Raw genomic sequence first — 19,986 nt, 5'->3', positions numbered from 1 at the left:
ACGTTAGTTTCCCTGCACCATGAAAAGTAGATTTTCCACGTACAGTGGTAAATGCGGGATGAAGCAGGCTTTCGGGCGCTGATCATGGTGGAGATAACCGCGGGGGAGAATCCCCCTCTTGTTAATACCCAGGTCTCAATGGCCATGCCGTCAGCTTCAGGGCTCTGGAGTTCTGATGGGAAATGGGCCCTTGGGTCAACAAGTCTGGGATGTCTGGAAGACGCCACGGTACGTCTGCGAGCATTTGAACTAATTCGGCGTACCATGCGCGCCTGGGCCAGTCCGGTGCTATCAGTATCACCGGGACTCCCTCTGCCTTGATCTTCCTGATTACCCGCAGCAGCAGGGGTAGAGGTGGAAATATGTAAGGCAGGCGGAAGTGGTGCCAGGAGCAGACTAGAGCATCTGCGCCGATGGACTGCGGGTCGCGTGACCTGGCTATGAACGCGGGTACCTTTGCGTTCAACCTTGAGGCCATTAGATCCACGTCTGGAGTGCCCCAGCGAGTGCAGATGTGTAGAAATACTTCTGGGTGGAGAGACCATTCTCCGGCGGCCAGGCCTTGGCGACTTAGAAGTCTGCTGCCCAGTTCTCTACCCCCGGTATGTGTACCGCTGATATCACTGACCCCGTTGATTCGGCCCAGCTGAGGATCTTGTGGGCCTCGAGATAAGCCGCTTTGCTGCGGGTGCCCCCCTGCCAATTGATATAGGCTACAGCTGTCGCATTGTCCAATTGGACTCGAATCTGACGACCCGCTAGCAGAGGGCAGAACGCCCTGAGCGGGAGGAAAATCGCGCTAATCTCCAGGATTTTTTTTTAGGGGTGGGGGAGACTCCTGGGGCGTTTAACGTCCTTGAGCAGTGTGGTGCCGGTACACTACACCCCAGCCTAGGAGGCTGGCGTCCGTGGTCAGGACCAGCCAGTTCACTGGGAGAAAGGATCTCCCCTTCGATAGGGATGAGGGCCGAAGCCACTAGCGGAGTGCATACCTGACTGAAGGCGTCAGGTAAAGATGTTTGTCAAGTGAGAAGGGGCTCTTGTCCCAGGCAGCTAGAAGGGCTAGCTGCAGTGGGCGGAGGTGCAGTTGAGCAAAAGGTACTGCCTCCAAAGCCGCCACCGTCCAGCCGAGCACCTTCATGCTGAATCAAATGGAGCGAGACGGAGGACGTAGAAGGCAGCGTACCGCTCGTTGAAGAGCGATCGCCTTGTCCAGGGGGAGAAGGATCAAGCCGCGACGGGTGTCCAGGGACATGCCCAGGAAGGTGATGGATCGTGCTGGGACCGTGGATGATTTGTCTAGATTCAGTAACCACCCTAAGCGAGATATGGTGTCCACAGTGATCTGTACGCTGGTTGAGCAGTCGCGGAAGGAGGGGGCCTTGATGAGGAGGTTGTCCAAGTAAGGGAGAACGACTACTCCCCTGGCGTGAAGGACGCTCATGGCGGCCACCATGACTTTGATGAAGTCCCTTGGTGCGGTGGCAAGGCTGAAGGGTAGGGCTACGAATTGAAAATGGGAGTCCTGAACTGCGAAGCGGAGGAACTTTTGGTGATCTGGAGCGTTGGGTATGTGCAGGTACGCGTCCTTGATATCTATGGAAGCGAGGAATTCCCCTCCAACCATGGATGCAATAATGGACCTTAGGGACTCCATTCTGAATCTCCGTACGTGCACGTTTGTTCAGGTGTTTGAGGTCCAGGATGGGTCGAACAGACCCATCCTTTTTGGGGACCACAAAGAGGTTGGAATAAAAAAACCCCTGAACTTCTCGTCGTCCGGGACGGGTATTATCACTCCTGCTGTTTGGAGCGAGTGGATTGCTGAGAAAAAGGCCTTGCGTCGTTTGAGTCTTTGGGGGGTTTGACAGAAGGAACCGACTCGGGGGTCTGGTCCGAAATTCTATATGGTAACCGGAAGACACCAGGTCTTGCACCCATTTGTCGTCTGAGGCAGCAGCCCAGATGTGTTGAAAGAGCCGCAGTCAACCTCCTACAATGAGTGTATCTTCGGGCCGCCAAAGGAGTCATGAGGGTTGAAAACGTAGTGGACGAGTCTCCCTAGTCCTGGACTGTTTCGGTCTAGGCTGCCATGAAGAAGTGGGTTTCGGGGAGAGCTGAGAAGGTCGGTCCCTGCGTAGTACGCGGCTAGTGGCGGGGGCAGAGCGGGATGTCGACCAACCAAATAAGTTCCGAAAGGAGCGGAACGAGGACTGTGGACGTCTGGCGAAGGTCGTCCTGGACTTCAGCTGGGGAAGGGAGGTACTTTTTCCTCCCGTGGCGTCAGAAATGAGCTTGTCCAAACGTTCGCCAAACAATCGGTCTGGGAAAAAAGGGAAGGCCCGTGAGAGACTTCTTGGAAGCAGAGTCCGCTCGCCATTGTCTGAGCCAGAGAGCTCTACAGATGGCTATGGTATTGGAGGCAGCAAAAGCTGCGCAGGTAGCATCAATGGAGGCCTGCATGAGGTACTCCGCCGCAGCGGCAATTTGAGCTGTTACCTTTGTGACGGTATGAGGGAACTGGGATTCCCCAAGCGAAGTGTTAAGGGATTCTGCCCAGACCGAGATCGCCTTTGCGACCCACACAGAGGCAAAGGAGGGCGAGAGGGAGGAACCCGCAGCCTCAAAAGGCAGAGCTGGGGAGGTGCTCCACCTGTCTGTCGGGTCCTTGATGGAGGAACCATCGGCTAAAGACAGGAGCGTTTTTGTGGCAAGGCGGGAGACCGGGAGGGTCGACCGAGGGCAGATCGGCCCAGCCCTTAGGGGCAGGTGAGGCAAAAGGGTACTGGGCCTCCATGAGTTTACGGTTACCGAAGTGCCTGTCAGGCTTCTCCCTTTGCTTTGTGAGGATATCCTGAAACTCTGGGTGATCAGTGAAAACCTTTTGGGGTTTTCTTGCCCTCTTAAAGGAGACAACATGGTCAGTGGTAGTGGATGGGGATCCTCCACATGCAGAGTTTGGTTGATTGCTGCTATAAGGGAGTCTATTGCAGTTTGATCATCTGGGGAGGGTGAAACCAAGGAATCATCCTGGTACAAACAGCATTCTCTCTCCTCCAGAGTGCTGGAGACACCCGGCCGTGTGCTCCTTTCCTGATCCCTGCAACCGGTGAAGCATGGGCCCGGATTACCTCAGAAGAATCCCCCATAGGGGTATCCTCAGGCTGCGTTCCGTCCAGGGACCCAGAAGGGTGTGGAGGACGACATTGCGTAGCCAGCACCAGGTTCTGTGACAGTTTTTTTCCATGGATTGGGACAGAAACTGTGCCCATTCCGGTGGGCTGGGAGCCCTAGGCTCTGGGCTGATGGTTGCGGCGGTGGTGGCAGGGAGGTCTTGGGGGGCAATAGGGGCACACGACTCACAGAGAGGTGTGTTTACGTGGTAGCTCAGCATGGCAGGCAGTGCAGCCTGAATAATAGCCTATGTGAGCCTTAGCACTCTTAGTACCCTTAGAGTTCTGCATGTTCCTAATAGGAGTATGCCAGGAGGGGGAGCAATGATATGCAGAGCTACAAGTGAAGCAGTGGGAAGCAAGGATTGTATTGCTTCGGTGTACCTCACCAGAATCAGCCGATGGCCCTGCGTCCTCAGGAAGGAGTCTCTGTGGAGGTCTTCGCGCGTTTTCCGGTGGGGTACTTAGCGCTAAAAGAGCGCCAAGAAGAAGTCAGTGTGCCCCCCTGCTGTCGGCAGTAAAAAACGGCAGGAAGGGAGCCTCTGAGACAGGTTTTCTCCCCCTCCAGTCAGCACACAGCTACCAGTAGATTATCTCTGCAGGGTTCCCTGCAATCAGCAAGGGACTTTCCTCTCCAATTCAGCAGTCGTAGAAGCCTTCCCTGCAGTGTCTTTCTCCCTTTGTCTGGGAACCCAGTCAGGGGAGATCTCACCTTAACACTGCCTCAGTCCAGGCAGTGGAAATAGCAGAGTCAGCCTGCTGTGTCTGGCCACACAGGTGCAATGTATCAACTCAGAGCCTGCAAAGAGGGGCTGAGGAATTGTGCCTCTGCCCTGGAAAAAAATCAAAAATAAAAAAAAAAAAAATCAGTGTCTGAGGGACCAGTCGTTCAGTAAAAGGCGTCGCAGGAGGGGGTACGTGGAGGCAACACTCCGCGTTCCCGCCCGTTGAGGTTATTGGGAGATCGGTCCCTAAGGGAAATTGTCCCCCTCAAAAAATAACAAAACCTTGAAATGATGTGCCTCCTACAGACAATAAGCTAAAACTGAGGTTGCCTGGCCCAGCCAGGTGGTGTATACTGCAGAGGAGGAGCTAATGCTTTTTGCATCTACTTAGTGTCCTCCTATGGATAGGCAGCATAACACCCATGGTCCTGTGTCCCCCAATGAGGCGTCAAAGAAAAAAAGTGTTTTGTTTATATCTTATATACACACACACAAAGTTAGGGATAATTTGCTTTAGGGTGAAATTTCAGATTGATCCTAAAATGCGATCTAACCTTTTCAGGTGGCCTTAATGTGACCTTCTCTAGACCTATGAATGCACGTGTCCATCTGTTCACTGTTTCAGTACTTTCTGCACAACTTGGTTTTCCAAAATAGAGCATAATGGCAAAAATAACAGGTGTTTGATCCATGAATTACCCAATACATTTCAGGGTTCAATAGAATTGGTATTAAACAGTCCTCATCATGCTACTCATTTTCACAGTAGGAGCCCAAGACGACACCCTTCATTTGATCAACAGTACGTCGCCAGTGTGAGGCCTCAAGCAGGATGTTGTCAAACAGAAGCGGCTGCTGAGCTTGGAGTGTCACACAGAGCCATCAGCAGATTGCAACAGAGATACTGAGAGCCTGGAAGAGACACAGACAGGAGTAGAAGTGGACGTCCCTTGGCCACCTCTCACACTGACTACTGCTTCTTTGTGAACAATGCATTTGTAACTGGAGGATAAATGCCACATAACTCCAGGCACAGTTAAAGGAGGTGAGAGGCACTCAAGTGTCACGTCACACCATTCAAAACAGTTTAGATCAGTGTAATTTGCGTGCCAAATGACTACCATGAGTACCTGACCACACTATCACGCACAGGCATCATCGTTTTGCTGGACGAGGGACCACTGATTAAAGTTTATTTAAACCGAGCAGAAATAATGGCCACCAATGAAGTTGTAGACATCAAGGAGAGCACTATGCATCAGCCACTGTTGTCACTAGACGAGGCTTTGGAGGTGGTGGTGTTCCAGTGTGAGCAGGTGTGTCTAGTCAATACAGAACTGCCCTACACTTTGTGAATGGTACAGTGACAGCCCCTACTACATGAATAACATCATTAATCCAGTCATTCTGCCGCTGGCTGAGCAATACAGGCCTAATTTCATCTTCATGGACGTCAATGCTCCAGCTCATTGAGGTCGCATCATTAGGGAATGTCAGCTGGAGACGGGGGACCTCAAATGGAGCAGCCTGCACTTTCTCCAGATCAGAATCCCATAGAAAAATTGAAAGCAGTGCTCGTGTGGGAGATCAGCAAACCATTTTTTTGTCTTTTTGCAGCACAAACGAATAAGAGTTTGTCCAGTAGTTCGTCAATCCCCTTAATTCAGAATTCTGCGAGGCAAATTGGATAATCTACCTATTAGAAGACAAAGTGCGAGTGGGTTACTTTATTTTGGAAGTATTTTATTTTGGGATGCTCATCAATTTTCAGATCTCCCTTTAGATCTACAAGTCTGGGTGTAATATCCAGGACCCACTGCTATGGGCATTAAAAAACATTTCCTAACTTACCATTGGCTAATAATCTGCAACTAAATTATAGGAATATTTATACCATATCTAAAGTGCTTTTATGCAGATATTTAAAAGGAAAACTAAATTAAAACCTTGTTCCAATGGTATAAAGAAAAGAAAATGTCAATTAATAGCCCATCGTGAATGTATCTGCTAATTAAAACCTACCTGTATCAGCAGAGAAGACTGACGGGGCATTCACAACTGGAAAACAATCATTTTAAAAAACTTACTTTTCCCATGAAAACCCAGGGTACTTTTAATGGAGATTGGAGTAACTAAACATTGTAAGCTGATGAGCAGGTCCTCCGCTCGTCTATAGGATTTTCAAACATAACCCCAATCCTGTAGCGTGGGCTTAAATAATGAAAAGCATTTGTAAAATTCTGGATATATTATAATATATGGTTTTCATAGAACAGTCTTTATAGATATTTACACAGAAGGCATCCTCAACTTTGTTATTTTAAAGCTCTGAATTGTTCCTTCATTTCACAGGGATGAGAGCCCTCTACAAGGCTTAGTGCACAATCACCCGGTCTGCACAGCGAAGATTTCCAACAGTGCTTCCAGGTAGAGTCCCAATGTCTTCCAAGTACAATTGTGCCCGATTACAAGGCAGCAAGTAGCCAAGAGCCATTTGTCACCAGTGCGGCTTTGTCTTTGAGAAGAGCACTCAGAAGTCCGACCATAATACTCCTTTGCTTCCTTTGTCCACACTAACTACATAGGCACCAGACGGAGACCAAGCAACAGCGTTTATAGCAGAACTATAGAGAAAGAAAAAAGGACAATCGGCATCACAATCTATAAAATATTGGCAAGATGTGAGCCAAAATAAAAAGACTAATAAAAATACAGGACACTAACGTTTACAATGAGACTATTACAGCAATCTGGTTTAAGGTAACCCTCTATTCTTCCAGACTTACCTATGGTGCTTGCCAAGAATCTTTTCCACTTTCCCGGTCATCACGTTCCAGAAATATAATCCGCCCTCTGCTGACCCGGCTGCCACAAATCTACCATCAGGGCTGAACAGAAAGAATCTGAGGTTATGTTCATATAAATGGTTATTTATAAGCAATATCCAGGCACCTGGTCTATTACAAACAGAAGAATACAGCAGCACTCAGCGCCAAGACATATGCAGACACAGAATATGAGGTTTAAACTGCATTAATGTTATATAGAATATACTTAGAAAAATGTTCTTTGCGCAAAAATTGGCCACTTCTTGTGTGCCCATCAACCGCAGCAAGGTAATCCTTTAGTTTGATGGGACCTTTTACTAGTGTCATGCCACTCCTGGACTGCAAGTCTACAAATATATGGGCAGACAGGATCTGGCACTAATTTGGCACCCTTTGGCTGCTGGGCAGAGAGCACAATCAGAATAGGAGGCTGTCTACACATGCAATATCGTTTGTACAGAGAAGGTCAGTCCAAAGGGTGATCAAACACTATGCTATATGGCAATACAGGCAGTGTGTTTACATTTCTCAAAGCAATTACCATTTAGAAAACCAAAGGGGGTTTCCCATCTTCTAAAGTAGTGACATCTCATTTTTTCAATAGAGGTCCAAACAATATCAGGAATTTAAGGAGAGCAGTGCTATATTCCCAGCAGTTCCCGCTATGTACATCTTCTAAGGTGCTTTAGGCATGCAATTTAGCAAGAGGTGTAAAGACAGTTAAAGCGTTCCCATTTCTCCAGCACTGCAATGCTTACCTAAAAATGACTCTTGTCCAATCAGATCCACACTTGAAACCCTGAGCACTAAACATAAAAGATTATTTGTAAGAAAAATATTCACCTAAACACTAATAAAATCTACACACACATACAGTGCCTTGAAACCATAGTCATACCTTCTGAGCTTTAATACACTTTTGTGTTATACCCACAAACTTAAAATGTGCTTTATGTGATATACTAACAATAAGCAGCAAATATTTGTGTAATGTTAAGGAAAAACGGATTTTCTAAAGATTTTAAAAAATATAACATCTAAAAACTGACATGCATTTGTAGTCATCCTCCCCGAGTAAGTAACCACCTTTCCCTGCAAATACTGCTGCAACTCTACCAGTTTTGCACATCTAGAGGCTGAAATGTTTGCCCATTCTTCTTTGCGAACTAGCTGTAGTTCAATGAGATTGGATGGAGGACGTGAACAGACATTTCCAAGTCTCGCCACAGATTCTCAATGGTCTAGACTGTGATTGGGCCAGTCACACAAATTAATATGCTTGGATCTAAACCATCCATTGTAGCTCTGGCAGGTGGTTTAGGGTCGTTGTCCTGCTGTTCAGGGAACCTATGCTGCAGTCTCTAGTCTTTTGCTGCCTCTAACAGGATTGTCCTGTATTTGGCTCTATCAACTCTGACCAACTTCCCTGACCCTGAAGAAAAGCTTCCCCACAGCATGATGCTGCCACCACCATGTTTGACAGTAGAGTGATGTGCAATGCTAGTTTTCTGCCATTGCATTTAGCCCAAAACGTTCTACTTTGGTTACATTCCACATGCCATGTAGGGGACACAGCTAGAATGTGGAAGAAAGTGCTCTAATCAGATGTGACCAAAGTAGAACTATTTGAGTGAAATGTAAAGCGATGTGTGGCAGAAAAGTAAAACTGCACATCACCCTGAAAACACCATTCCCACTGTCAAAGAAGGTGGTGTTGGCTTCAGGTGTGTGAATGGCTCATTCAAAGTCAAGACCTAAATGCCATTGAAAATTCTTGGCAAGATGTGAAAATTGCTGTTCACAGACGCTCTAAATCTAACCTCACTGAGCTAGAGCTAGTTTTGCAAAGAAGAATGGGCAAACGTTTCCGCCTCTAGGTGTGCAAAGCTGGTAGAGATATATCCTGAAAGAGTTGAAGCAGTAATTGTAGCGAAAGTTGGATCTACAAAGTATTGACTTAGGGCTGAATACAAATCCAAGTCACTATTTTCAGATTACATTTTTAAAATATTTATAAAGAAGGGAATTTTGTTTACTTACCGTAAATTCCTTTTCTTCTAGCTCCTATTGGGAGACCCAGACAATTGGGTGTATAGCTTCTGCCTCCGGAGGCCACACAAAGTATTACACTTTAAAAAGTGTAACCCCTCCCCTCTGCCTATACACCCTCCCGTGCATCACGGGCCCATCAGTTTTGGTGCCAAAGCAGGAAGGAGGAAACTTATAAATTGGTCTAAGGTAAACTCAATCCGAAGGATGTTCGGAGAACTGAAACCATGAACCAAAGAACAATTCAACATGAACAACATGTGTACACAAAAGAACAACAGCCCGAAGGGAACAGGGGCGGGTGCTGGGTCTCCCAATAGGAGCGACAAAGAAAAGGAATTTACGGTAAGTAAACAAAATTCCCTTCTTTGTTGCTCCATTGGGAGACCCAGACAATTGGGACGTCCAAAAGCAGTCCCTGGGTGGGTAAAGAATACCTCGATAAAAAGCCGTAAAAACGACCCCCTCTTACAGGTCGGCAACCGCCGCCTGAAGGACCTGCCTACCTAGACTGGCATCCGCCGAAGCATAGGTATGCACCTGATAGTGTTTTGTGAAAGTGTGCAGACTCGACCAGGTAGCCGCCTGACACACCTGCTGAGCCATAGCCTGGTGCCGCAATGCCCAGGACGCACCTACGGCTCTGGTAGAATGGGCTTTCAGCCCTGTAGGAACCGGAAGTCCAGACGAACGGTAGGCTTCAAGAATCGGTTCCTTGATCCACAGAGCCAGGGTTGACTTGGAAGCCTGCGACCCCTTACGCTGGCCAGCGACAAGGACAAAGAGCGCATCAGAACGGCGCAGTGGCGCCGTGCAAGAAATGTAGAGTCTGAGTGCTCTCACGAGATCTAACAAGTGCAAATCCTTTTCACATTGGTGAACTGGATTAGGACAAAAAGAAGGTAAGGAGATATCCTGATTGAGATGAAAAGGGGATACCACCTTAGGGAGAAATTCCGGGACCGGACGCAGAACCACCTTATCCTGGTGAAATACCAGGAAGGGGGCTTTGCATGACAGCGCTGCTAGCTCAGACACTCTCCGAAGTGACGTGACTGCCACTAGGAAGACCACCTTCTGCGAAAGGCGTGAAAGAGAAACATCCCTCATCGGCTCGAAAGGTGGTTTCTGAAGAGCCGTTAGCACCCTGTTAAGATCCCAGGGTTCTAGCGGACGCTTGTAAGGTGGGACTATGTGGCAAACCCCCTGCAGGAACGTGCGGACCTGCGGAAGCCTGGCTAGACGCTTTTGAAAAAACACGGAAAGCGCCGATACTTGTCCCTTGAGAGAGCCGAGAGACAAACCCTTGCCCATTCCGGATTGAAGGAAAGACAGAAAAGTGGGCAAGGCAAACGGCCAGGGAGAAAAACCCTGATCAGAGCACCAGGATAAGAAGATCCTCCACGTCCTGTGGTAGATCTTGGCGGATGTCGGTTTCCTGGCCTGTCTCATAGTGGCAATGACCTCTTGAGATAACCCTGAGGACGCTAGGATCCAGGACTCAATGGCCACACAGTCAGGTTGAGGGCCGCAGAATTCAGATGGAAAAAAGGCCCTTGAGACAGCAAGTCTGGTCGGTCTGGTAGTGCCCACGGTTGACCCACCGTTAGATGCCACAGATCCGGGTACCACGACCTCCTCGGCCAGTCTCGGGCGATGAGGATGGCGCGGCGGCAGTCGGACCTGATCTTGCGTAACACTCTGGGCAGCAGTGCCAGAGGAGGAAAGACATAAGGCAGTCGAAACTGCGACCAATCCTGAACTAATGCGTCTGCCGCCAGAGCTCTGATCTTGAGACCGTGCCATGAATGCCGGGACTTTTTTTGTTGTGCCGGGACGCCATTAGGTCGACGTCCGGCGTTCCCCAGCGGCAGCAGATCTCTTGAAACACGTCCGGGTGAAGAGACCATTCCCCTGCGTCCATGCCCTGGCGACTGAGAAAGTCTGCTTCCCAGTTTTCTACGCCCGGGATGTGAACTGCGGAGATGGTGGAGGCTGTGGCTTCCACCCACAGCAGGATCCGCCGAACTTCTTGGAAGGCTTGACGACTGCGTGTGCCGCCTTGGTGGTTGATGTACGCCACCACCGTAGCGTTGTCCGACTGAATTCGGATCTGCCTGCCCTCCAGCCACCGCTGGAACGCCTTTAGGGCTAGATACACTGCCCTTATTTCCAGAACATTGATCTGAAGGGAGGACTCTGCCGGAGTCCAGGTTCCCTGAGCCCTGTGGTGGAGGAAGACCGCTCCCCACCCTGACAGACTCGCGTCCGTCGTGACCACAGCCCAGGATGGGGGCAGGAAGGATTTTCCCTTCGACAAAGAAGTGGGAAGAAGCCACCACTGAAGAGAGGCTTTGGCTGCCCGAGAAAGGGAGATGTTCCTGTCGAGGGACGTCGACCTCCTGTCCCATTTGCGTAGAATGTCCCATTGGAGTGGACGCAGATGAAACTGCGCAAATGGAACTGCCTCCATTGCTGCCACCATCTTCCCTAGGAAGTGCATGAGGCGCCTCAGGGGGTGTGACTGGGCTCGAAGGAGAGATTGCACCCCTGTCTGTAGTGAACGCTGTTTGTCCAGCGGTAGCTTCACTATCGCTGAGAGAGTATGAAACTCCATCCTGAGGTAAGTCAGCGATTGTGTCGGTGTCAATTTTGACTTTGGGAAATTGATGATCCACCCGAACCTCTGGAGAGTCTCCAGGGCAGTGTTCAGGCTGTGTTGGCATGCCACCCGGGAGGGTGCCTTGACTAGAAGATCGTCTAAGTAAGGGATCACCGAGTGTCCCTGAGAGTGTAGGACTGCCACCACTGTTGCCATGACCTTGGTGAAGACCTGTGGGGCTGTCGCCAGGCCGAAAGGCAGTGCCACGAACTGAAGGTGTTCGTTTCCGATGGCGAAACGCAGGAAGCGCTGATGCTCTGGTGCAATCGGCACGTGGAGATAAGCATCCCTGATGTCGATTGATGCTAGGAAGTTTCCTTGGGACATCGAGGCGATGACGGAGCGGAGAGATTCCATCCGGAACCGTCTGGTTTTCACGTGTCTGTTGAGCAGTTTGAGGTCCAGAACGGGACGGAATGATCCGTCCTTTTTTGGCACCACAAACAAGTTGGAGTAAAAACCGCGACCACACTCTTGAAGGGGAACAGGGATCACCACTCCTTCTGCCTTCAGAGTGTTCACCGCCTGAAAAAGAGCATCGGCTCGCTCGGGGGGCGTAGATGTTCTGAAGAAACGAGTCGGAGGACGAGAGCTGAGCTCTATCCTGTAACCGTGAGACAGAATGTCTCTCACCCATTGGTCTTGGACATGTGGCAACCAGGCGTCGCAAAAGCGGGAGAGCTTGCCACCGACCGAGGATGCGGTTTGGGGAGGCCGAAAGTCATGAGGAGGCCGCCTTGGGAGCGGTTCCTCCGGCGGTCTTTTTAGGACCGTGGAGAATTGAGATCTGGCTGAGGGCCGAAAGGACCGAAACCTCGGTTGTATCTTCCGTTGCTGAGGTCTGTTTGGTTTGGACGGGGTAAGGACGAGTCCTTTCCCTTGGATTGTTTAATAATTTCATCCAATTGCTCGCCAAACAGACGGTCGCCAGAAAATGGCAAACCGGTCAAGAACTTTTTGGAAGCAGAGTCTGCCTTCCATTCGCGTAGCCACATGGCCCTGCGGACTGCCACTGAATTGGCGGATGCTACCGCTGTACGGCTCGCAGAGTCCAGGACGGCGTTCATGGCGTAGGACGAAAAAGCCGACGCCTGAGAGGTTAAAGACACAACCTGCGGAGTAGAGGCACGTGTGACTGCATTAATCTCAGACAGACAAGCTGAGATAGCTTGGAGTGCCCATACTGCTGCGAATGCCGGAGCAAAAGACGCGCCTATGGCTTCATAGATGGATTTCATCAGGAGCTCTATTTGCCTGTCAGTGGCATCCTTTAGCGATGAACCATCTGCCACTGCTACTATAGATCTAGCCGCCAGTCTGGAGACTGGAGGATCCACCTTGGGACACTGAGCCCAACCCTTAACTACTTCAGTGGGGAAGGGGTAACGTGTGTCATTAAGGCGCTTAGTAAAGCGCTTGTCCGGAAATGCTCGGTGCTTCTGGACCGCATCTCTGAAGTTGGAGTGATCGAAAAACGCACTCCGTGTACGTTTGGGAAACCTAAATTGGTGTTTCTCCTGCTGTGAAGCTGACTCCTCTATTAGTGGAGTTGGAGGAGAAAGTTCTAGCACCTGGTTGATGGACGCTATAAGGTCATTTACTATGGCGTCCCCTTCGGGTGTATCCAGATTGAGAGCAACGTCAGGATCAGAGTCCTGATCTGCCACCTCCGCTTCATCCTCCAGAGAGTCCTCATGCTGAGACCCTGAGCAGTGTGATGAAGTCGAGGGAAGTTCCCAGCGAGCCCGCTTAGCCGGTCTGGGACTGCGGTCCGTGTCGGAGTCCTCACCGTGGGACCTAGGAGACACCCCAGGAGCAGTTTGCTGCGCCGACCGAGGGGGGCCTGGGGGCAATGATTCAACAGTGCCTGGGGCCTGTGTTACCGGTCTGGACTGCAAAGCTTCTAGTATCTTAGCAGACCATCTGTCCATAGACTGAGCCATGGATTGTGAAAGAGACTCAGAAAGTTTCTCAGCCAATACTGCAAACTCTGTCCCTGCCACCTGGACCGTGGCAGCCGGTGGTTCTACCTGGGCCGAGGGTCCCACCAGTGCCTGAGGCTCCGGCTGAGTGAGTGTCACAGGGGCCGAGCATTGCACACAATGAGGGTAGGTGGAACCTGCAGGTAACATAGCCGCACAAGAGGTACAAGTTGCAAAATAAGCCTGTGCCTTGGCACCCTTGCTTTTTGCAGACGACATGCTGTTGTCTCCTCTTAGAGCAATCAGTGAGGGTATATAGCCAAAAGCAAATAATGCGGCCGAACAGAGCAAATGTATACACAATATGGATATATCTATACACTTCGGCACCTAGGGGGGCCAGCACCTGGTAACTGGTGCGGCTTACCGACCTTCAGCGGTTGTGTGTCCACCAGATTCCTGCCTGGGCCTCCCAGCGCTGTGGAGCTCTGTCTGAAGTTCTCCACCGGCAGCAGCGATAACAACAATGGCTGCCAGCGTTCTGAGAGGAGGAGGGAGCCGTGGGCGTGCCTCAGAAAGTGCGGGAATCTGGTGCCCCACAGTGCTCAGTGAGGGGGGAGGAGGATACTAAGTATGCTCCAGCCCTCACCGCTGACGTCCAGTCTAGCGTCCCGCCCTTACCCCTGACTGGCAGGCCCGGGGGCGGGAATATGCGGTATTAGGCCGCAGAAGCCGGGGACTAAATTTAGAAGCGTGGCCGGCAAACAGGCGTGGTCGGCGCGGTAGTCCCGGCGACACAAAACACACAGCAGCTGCTGCAGCGTCCGATACACAGGCGCTCTATGCGCCGTCCCCAAGGGGACACAGAGTACCTCTGAAAAGCAGGGCCTGTCCCTGATGACATCCAGTCTCCTGTCCGTCAGATTCCCTCAGGGGCTGCGGAGGGAGCCCGGTCCCAGTGCATGGTGACCGGTTAGGATCCCACTTCTCCCAGAGCCACTAAGGGATGGGGAAGGATAACGGCATGTGGCTCCAGCCTTTGTACCCGCAATGGGTACCTCAACCTTAACAGCACCGCCGACCATAGTGGGGTGAGAAGGGAGCATGCTGGGGGCCCTGGGGCCCTCTTTTCTTCCATCCGATAAAGTCAGCAGCTGCTGCTGACTAAAATGTGGAGCTTGCGTGAATGTGTGCCTCCTTCAACACAAAGCATAAAACTGATGGGCCCGTGATGCACGGGGGGGTGTATAGGCAGAGGGGAGGGGTTACACTTTTTAAAGTGTAATACTTTGTGTGGCCTCCGGAGGCAGAAGCTGTACACCCAATTGTCTGGGTCTCCCAATGGAGCGACAAAGAAAATATAATTTGCATATAAAATACATCTGAAAGGAATCTATCAGCAGATTTTTGCTACCTTATCTGAGAGCAGCATGATGTCGGCAAAGAGGCCCTGAATCAAAAGATGCATCACTTCGTTTACTAGGTGCAGCACCTTTTAGATTAAGCGATGCAGCAGAGCTGAGAAAGCTAACTTTGCCTGCACCAGGCTCTGTATGTAAAAGGTCTATAAACAGCGAGCTGCTAATCATAGCGGAGTGCGGGGGGGGGGGGTGTCTGATTAGGGCCCAAGTGCCCCTGTAACTGACCTAGTCCAGCAATGATAATCTCTTGAACCTAAAAACAAACATTGCAGCTAAACAGCATGGACCTTGATAAGAGGCATCCCTGAAATCGGTGTTTTAACCCCTGCAGAATGCAGTCTTCAGATTATTCGATTACATGGGAAAAATCTGCAGACAGATTACGTTTATGGGTGTTATGTGAAAAAGAAATGTGGAAAAAAACATGGGGTATGAATACTTTTTCAAGGCAACATTTATATCTGGGCAACACAGTGGCTCAATGGTTAGCATTGATGCTTTCCAGGACTGCAGTACTGGGTTCAAATCCCACCAAGGACACCATCTGCAAGGAGTTTCTATGTTCTCCCCCTGTTTTCATGGGTTTCCTCTGCGTATTCCAGTTTCCTCTCACACTCCAAAGGCATAATGATAGGGAACTTAGATTGGGAGCCCCAATGGGACAGGGATGCCAAAAATCTATAAAGCGCTATGGAATTAATGGTGTTATATAAGTGAATAAAATAAAGAAAAAACAAACACGCAAAACTTTAATAAACAGCATTCAAAATTGATAATGAAGCTCTCCAACAATTTATTACAAGCATTATGCTGAATGGGCAAACTCATGGCATAGGAGGATACAAGACCAATGCTTCTTCTTTAACTCACCTAAATGTCTGTCGCACAGCACTGGCACGTAAATCTATGATCTTGATCTGGTCGTCCCGGGAGCAACTGAGCAGCTCCGTCCTCTCGGGGTTCAAATCTAGAGCCGTGATTCTACCATGTAACTCCAGCTCCCGCACTATACACTCGGTTCTAAAATGTCAAAGAGTAAACAAAAACCGATTTAAATACATTTGTATAGCACTAATCTATTCCAATAAGGGGAAGCAGCAATAGCTGTACAATAAGAGGAAGCCGTGCGCTTAGGATGAACATTTATGGAGCTCTTGCTTGATAAGTTACTGTCAAACATGGAGGATTTTCAGCGTAAGGCCCTGTGCCCATGCTGCGGATTTATTGTGGAATTTGCCGCGATTTTTTCACGGATTTGCCACAGATTCTCCAAAATTCGCAGTACAGTGATTCCCCAGCCATTTCTACGGGATTTTTGATGTCTTATGCCCATGCTGTGGCTTTTTTCTGCTGCGGAAATAGTGCGGATTTCCCTGCGGAAAAATCTGCAGCATGTCAATTATTCCTGCTGATTTACTTGCGGATATTGCCAATGCAAGTGAATGTGAGGATCAAAAATCCGCAACAAATCCTCAGGTCTATTCCCACAGGGTGGTTTTTCTGTGTTTTTGGTGCATATTTTCCCAACAAATTCAATGATTAAAATCCACACCAAAAATCAGCAAATTCCGTACCAAAGTTTTGGTGCGATTTTCTGGGAGATACTGCAGATTTTGCGGCAGAAAAATCCGCATGATCTTTTGTCCATGGGCACAGGGCCTAAGACCCAATGGGCGCGCTGCAACGTTTGATAAGTTTTTGGTGCAGTTTTCTGGTGACCTTTCAGTCACCACAAACTGCATGGTTTTCCTTCACCAGCAAAGTCTATGAGATTTCAGATTTGCTGTGCGCACATTGGTTTTTTTTTGGGGGGGGCTGCAGTTTTGTGGTGACCACAAAAATGCAGCATGTCATTTCTATTTGCTTTTTTCACCTACTGGTAATAAAAATGCATAAAAAAAACATGCATTTTTTTGGCCATAGGGTGCATTTTTGTGGTTACACCAAAACTGCAGTGTGTGGACATACCCTAATGGATGTGAAAGTGTTTTTCAAAACTACATGCATAGGAAGCTAGTCTTCACTACAGATATAGGGACTTAGAGTACACAGATCTTCCTTGGCGTTTGCGCTATCTAGTATAATGTCCTCTTTATCGTAGTATTTGGCATACCTTATATCCCAAAAGCGTATCTTTTTGTCAAAGTGGCCACTCATCACACACTGTTCAGTGCAGACGATATCATTGCAGCTGGAACCCGCAAATACAGTCTTGATACCTTGAGGTGCCAAGGAAAAAAAAAAACAAAAAAAAAAACTATAAAAATTACCAAAATCACCGCTCAGCCATAAGATTAAATAACCTGCCCAATATTGTGTAAAATTGTCTCATGCCATCAACCAAGTGGTGAAGGTGGTATATGCACCAAAACATTAGCAGCAGTCCTGCTTGGTCTTCATAGATTTATTTTCCCAGAACATCCCATAGATGATCCAGTGGACTGAGATCTAGGGAATTCTAAGCCAAAGACAAAACCTTAAAATTTGCACTACAGCAGCTCTTATGGGACTGGACAAGAAAGGAAAGCGTTTGCACCTCATGTGCTTCAATGAGACCTGGGTGCCCATGACCCTGTGACTGAGGCACTTGTGTTACGTACTAACCATTGCATATTTGGAAGATCTACGGTTTAAGAAATGCTCCAATCCATCACAAGAACAACAAACCCCTCCTAAAATGCTGTTTTGTTTTTTTTTAAAAAACCCAAAAAACAAAAACAAAGATTAGTTCTGAAAAACTTACACACTTTGTTACGCAGATCCCACAGTTTCAATGTACGATCATGACTTCCTGAGACAATTCGGGCATTGTCCAATAAGAATTTAGCAGACAAAACTTTTCCACTGTGTCCCGTCAGTGTATGCTGATGTGAACAAAGACAGAGCAATTAGTATAGCTTACATTTTCCTGACACACTTGAGCATAGAAGAAAAACAAAACTTGGCCACTTTTTTTTTTACTCCATTTAAAAGGGGCTTTACATTACTAATCCATTGAGAACAGGGATATGGATTTCTTTTCATGAGATTTTGAGGACCTTTTACCAGCTTGAGCATTTGAATCTGCTCACATCATGGAATAGTAGCTGTTGAGCACAGTAAAACACTTTAGTGGTTACTTTCTCATTTCCTTTTGAAATATTAGCTTATAAAATTTTAAGTTAAAATTTACAATAAGTCCAAGTGAGTGTTACCAGAGATTTTTCTTTGGGGGCGTGTTCTTTTTTCCCTGTATGATGGTGACCAATCATAAACATGATGTGTCACGCACAGGTTAAAGAACACGCCCCCACAATAGCTTAGAACAGGCTTTCTACTGGGTAAAACATGAACAGTCTGCTTTCACTGCATATAGTAGATAAGTGTGATTACTAACACCATTCAGCGCTTGGCAGTCAGTGGGAAGGTGGGGGCGGGCGTTGGGGGGGTGGTCAGCTCTTCAGCCACTATTCCATTATATGACCAATTGAACATGCTCATCAAGGTGACGGATCCTATTTAACAATGTTGTTGAGCTACCTGCAGAGTGCTTCTGTAATTCAGTTTTCATTCCATAGAGTAAGACTGGTTTGAGGTCAGTTTAATAACTCCTAGTGGTATAGAGTTACATAAAAAAAAAAAAAAAAATATAAACAGAAATCATAGCCATACCCGAAGGCGGTAATCATCAACCGTCCAAATCCTGCTAGCAAAATCATTAGATGCAGCCAAAAGGTAGGAACCCTAAAAGACAAGAAATACAAAAGCATAATGTTTCAATGCTCAGCAAAGGTCAGGTCCCAGTCCTCAGCATTCGTATATAAATCACCCTATTCCCGTGAGGCTGTTAGGCGTTCTATAGCCATGTGCAATCAGTACAACTGCCCTTTTGACAGGTCAACAGTTTTTGGATGGAATGAGGCCCAGAGATTCCCAAATCACTAAAATAAAAGGTTGAGCAGACTTTCTACTGAACCAGTCATCAGTGTCAGAAAAGAAGAAATTGGCTGGGCCCTTCTGTGTCTGGTTTTGTATTACACATGAAGCAATAAAACCCACAAAATTCACCTATGAAAAGACACAAAGTACTTACAGCGCTATCAAACTCTATGCTGGTAATGCCGGCATTGCTTCCGGTCAGCGATCCCTTTGCCTCACATTTATCTGAAAACACAAGAAACATCCGTGTAACACCGGCAGACCAGGATTTCACATCACACAATGTGAGGCACTAATATGTTGCCTCAGCTTGAAAACTAAAGATCATACACTGTACATGGTCAGTTCCCGTACACCGCCCTCCAGACATCAAGCGTATGTAGGATAAGGTGAGCCATCATGAGCCCGGTGTCTTCTGGACACAAGATGCAGGTTACCCAAAAATGTCAGCAACTCCTGGAAACACACACGGCACAACTCGAGCCTGGTGTACATGCAGGGGCTGCTGGGAGGGCTATGGCTGCAGGGGAACAGCAGTGTAATCAGACCTTTTACTGCTCATCACAGACAACAGGGCAAATTTATGAAATACAGATAAAGTTATGTGATTTTGTAAGATAAAACTAGGACTGGAGTCACGAGTTCTGTCTATGCGTTTCATTTTAAAGGAGTTCACTACTAGGACAAACCCTTCTCCATTCCCAAATGTTTCCTCCTACTAAACTTACTGATAACACACTCAGCTCTCTGTTAGCACCATAACAACGTGTCGGCACTAACCCGCTTGGAGCTTGCGCATCATTATCACATGATCTATGTGGCCAATCAGCACTGACTTTGCCCTCCCTTCCTTTGGACAAATCCAGTCATCTGGAGCAAGTGAGAGCTGCGGCTGCAGTTTCATTTCCTCCAGATGTTAGGTACGTCTGAAGCAGGGGAAAGTGAAGCCAGAGCCGATTAGCCCCAAGAGAGTCCATGCCGACACCATAGAGGAGTTCTAAGTGTTACCATTTTACCGGAAGGAAACACCAGCTTTGAGAAAGGGTTGTCTGAGTAGGGGACAACCCCATCCCCTCTTATGCTGAACTTACCTCCGACCACCTCCCACAGCTTTACACGGCGGTCCATTCCACCTGTCGCCAATAGTCGGGAGGCTGGGCTGAACCGCACAGCATTGACTTCTCCATCGTGAGCATCCTAAAACACATTAAAAAAAAGTAGGAACTTTTCTAGAATGTATTATTACTGTATTAGAATTATGTTGTTGAAAATACAATTCCCAAATGAA

The 19,986-nt window shown here is 48.3% G+C and overlaps 1 protein-coding gene and 1 non-coding gene across 5 annotated transcripts in view; both read right to left on the bottom strand.

Moving 5' to 3' along the window:
* Positions 1-5,624: 5,624 nt before the first annotated feature.
* Positions 5,625-19,986, bottom strand: part of ATG16L1 (autophagy related 16 like 1) — a 100,309-nt gene continuing 85,947 nt past the window's right edge. For all 4 annotated transcript variants that reach the window (XM_075340899.1, XM_075340900.1, XM_075340901.1 and 1 more), the window contains 9 exons: positions 19,790-19,895; positions 18,853-18,923; positions 18,432-18,503; positions 17,524-17,644; positions 16,894-16,999; positions 15,651-15,800; positions 7,485-7,532; positions 6,685-6,786; positions 5,625-6,522 (listed from right to left, as the gene is read on the bottom strand). In XM_075340899.1, coding sequence (XP_075197014.1) covers positions 6,429-6,522; positions 6,685-6,786; positions 7,485-7,532; positions 15,651-15,800; positions 16,894-16,999; positions 17,524-17,644; positions 18,432-18,503; positions 18,853-18,923; positions 19,790-19,895 — 870 coding nt within the window. In that variant the 3' untranslated portion in view covers positions 5,625-6,428. The remainder of the gene's footprint in view (positions 6,523-6,684; positions 6,787-7,484; positions 7,533-15,650; positions 15,801-16,893; positions 17,000-17,523; positions 17,645-18,431; positions 18,504-18,852; positions 18,924-19,789; positions 19,896-19,986) is intronic.
* LOC142297981 (small Cajal body-specific RNA 6) lies at positions 19,000-19,268 on the bottom strand. Its single transcript, XR_012752200.1, has one exon.

The sequence above is a fragment of the Anomaloglossus baeobatrachus genome, chromosome 3, assembly GCF_048569485.1.
Source record: "Anomaloglossus baeobatrachus isolate aAnoBae1 chromosome 3, aAnoBae1.hap1, whole genome shotgun sequence".
In the NCBI taxonomy this organism is placed as follows: domain Eukaryota; kingdom Metazoa; phylum Chordata; class Amphibia; order Anura; family Aromobatidae; genus Anomaloglossus; species Anomaloglossus baeobatrachus.
This window is presented reverse-complemented; position numbering and strand designations above follow the sequence as displayed.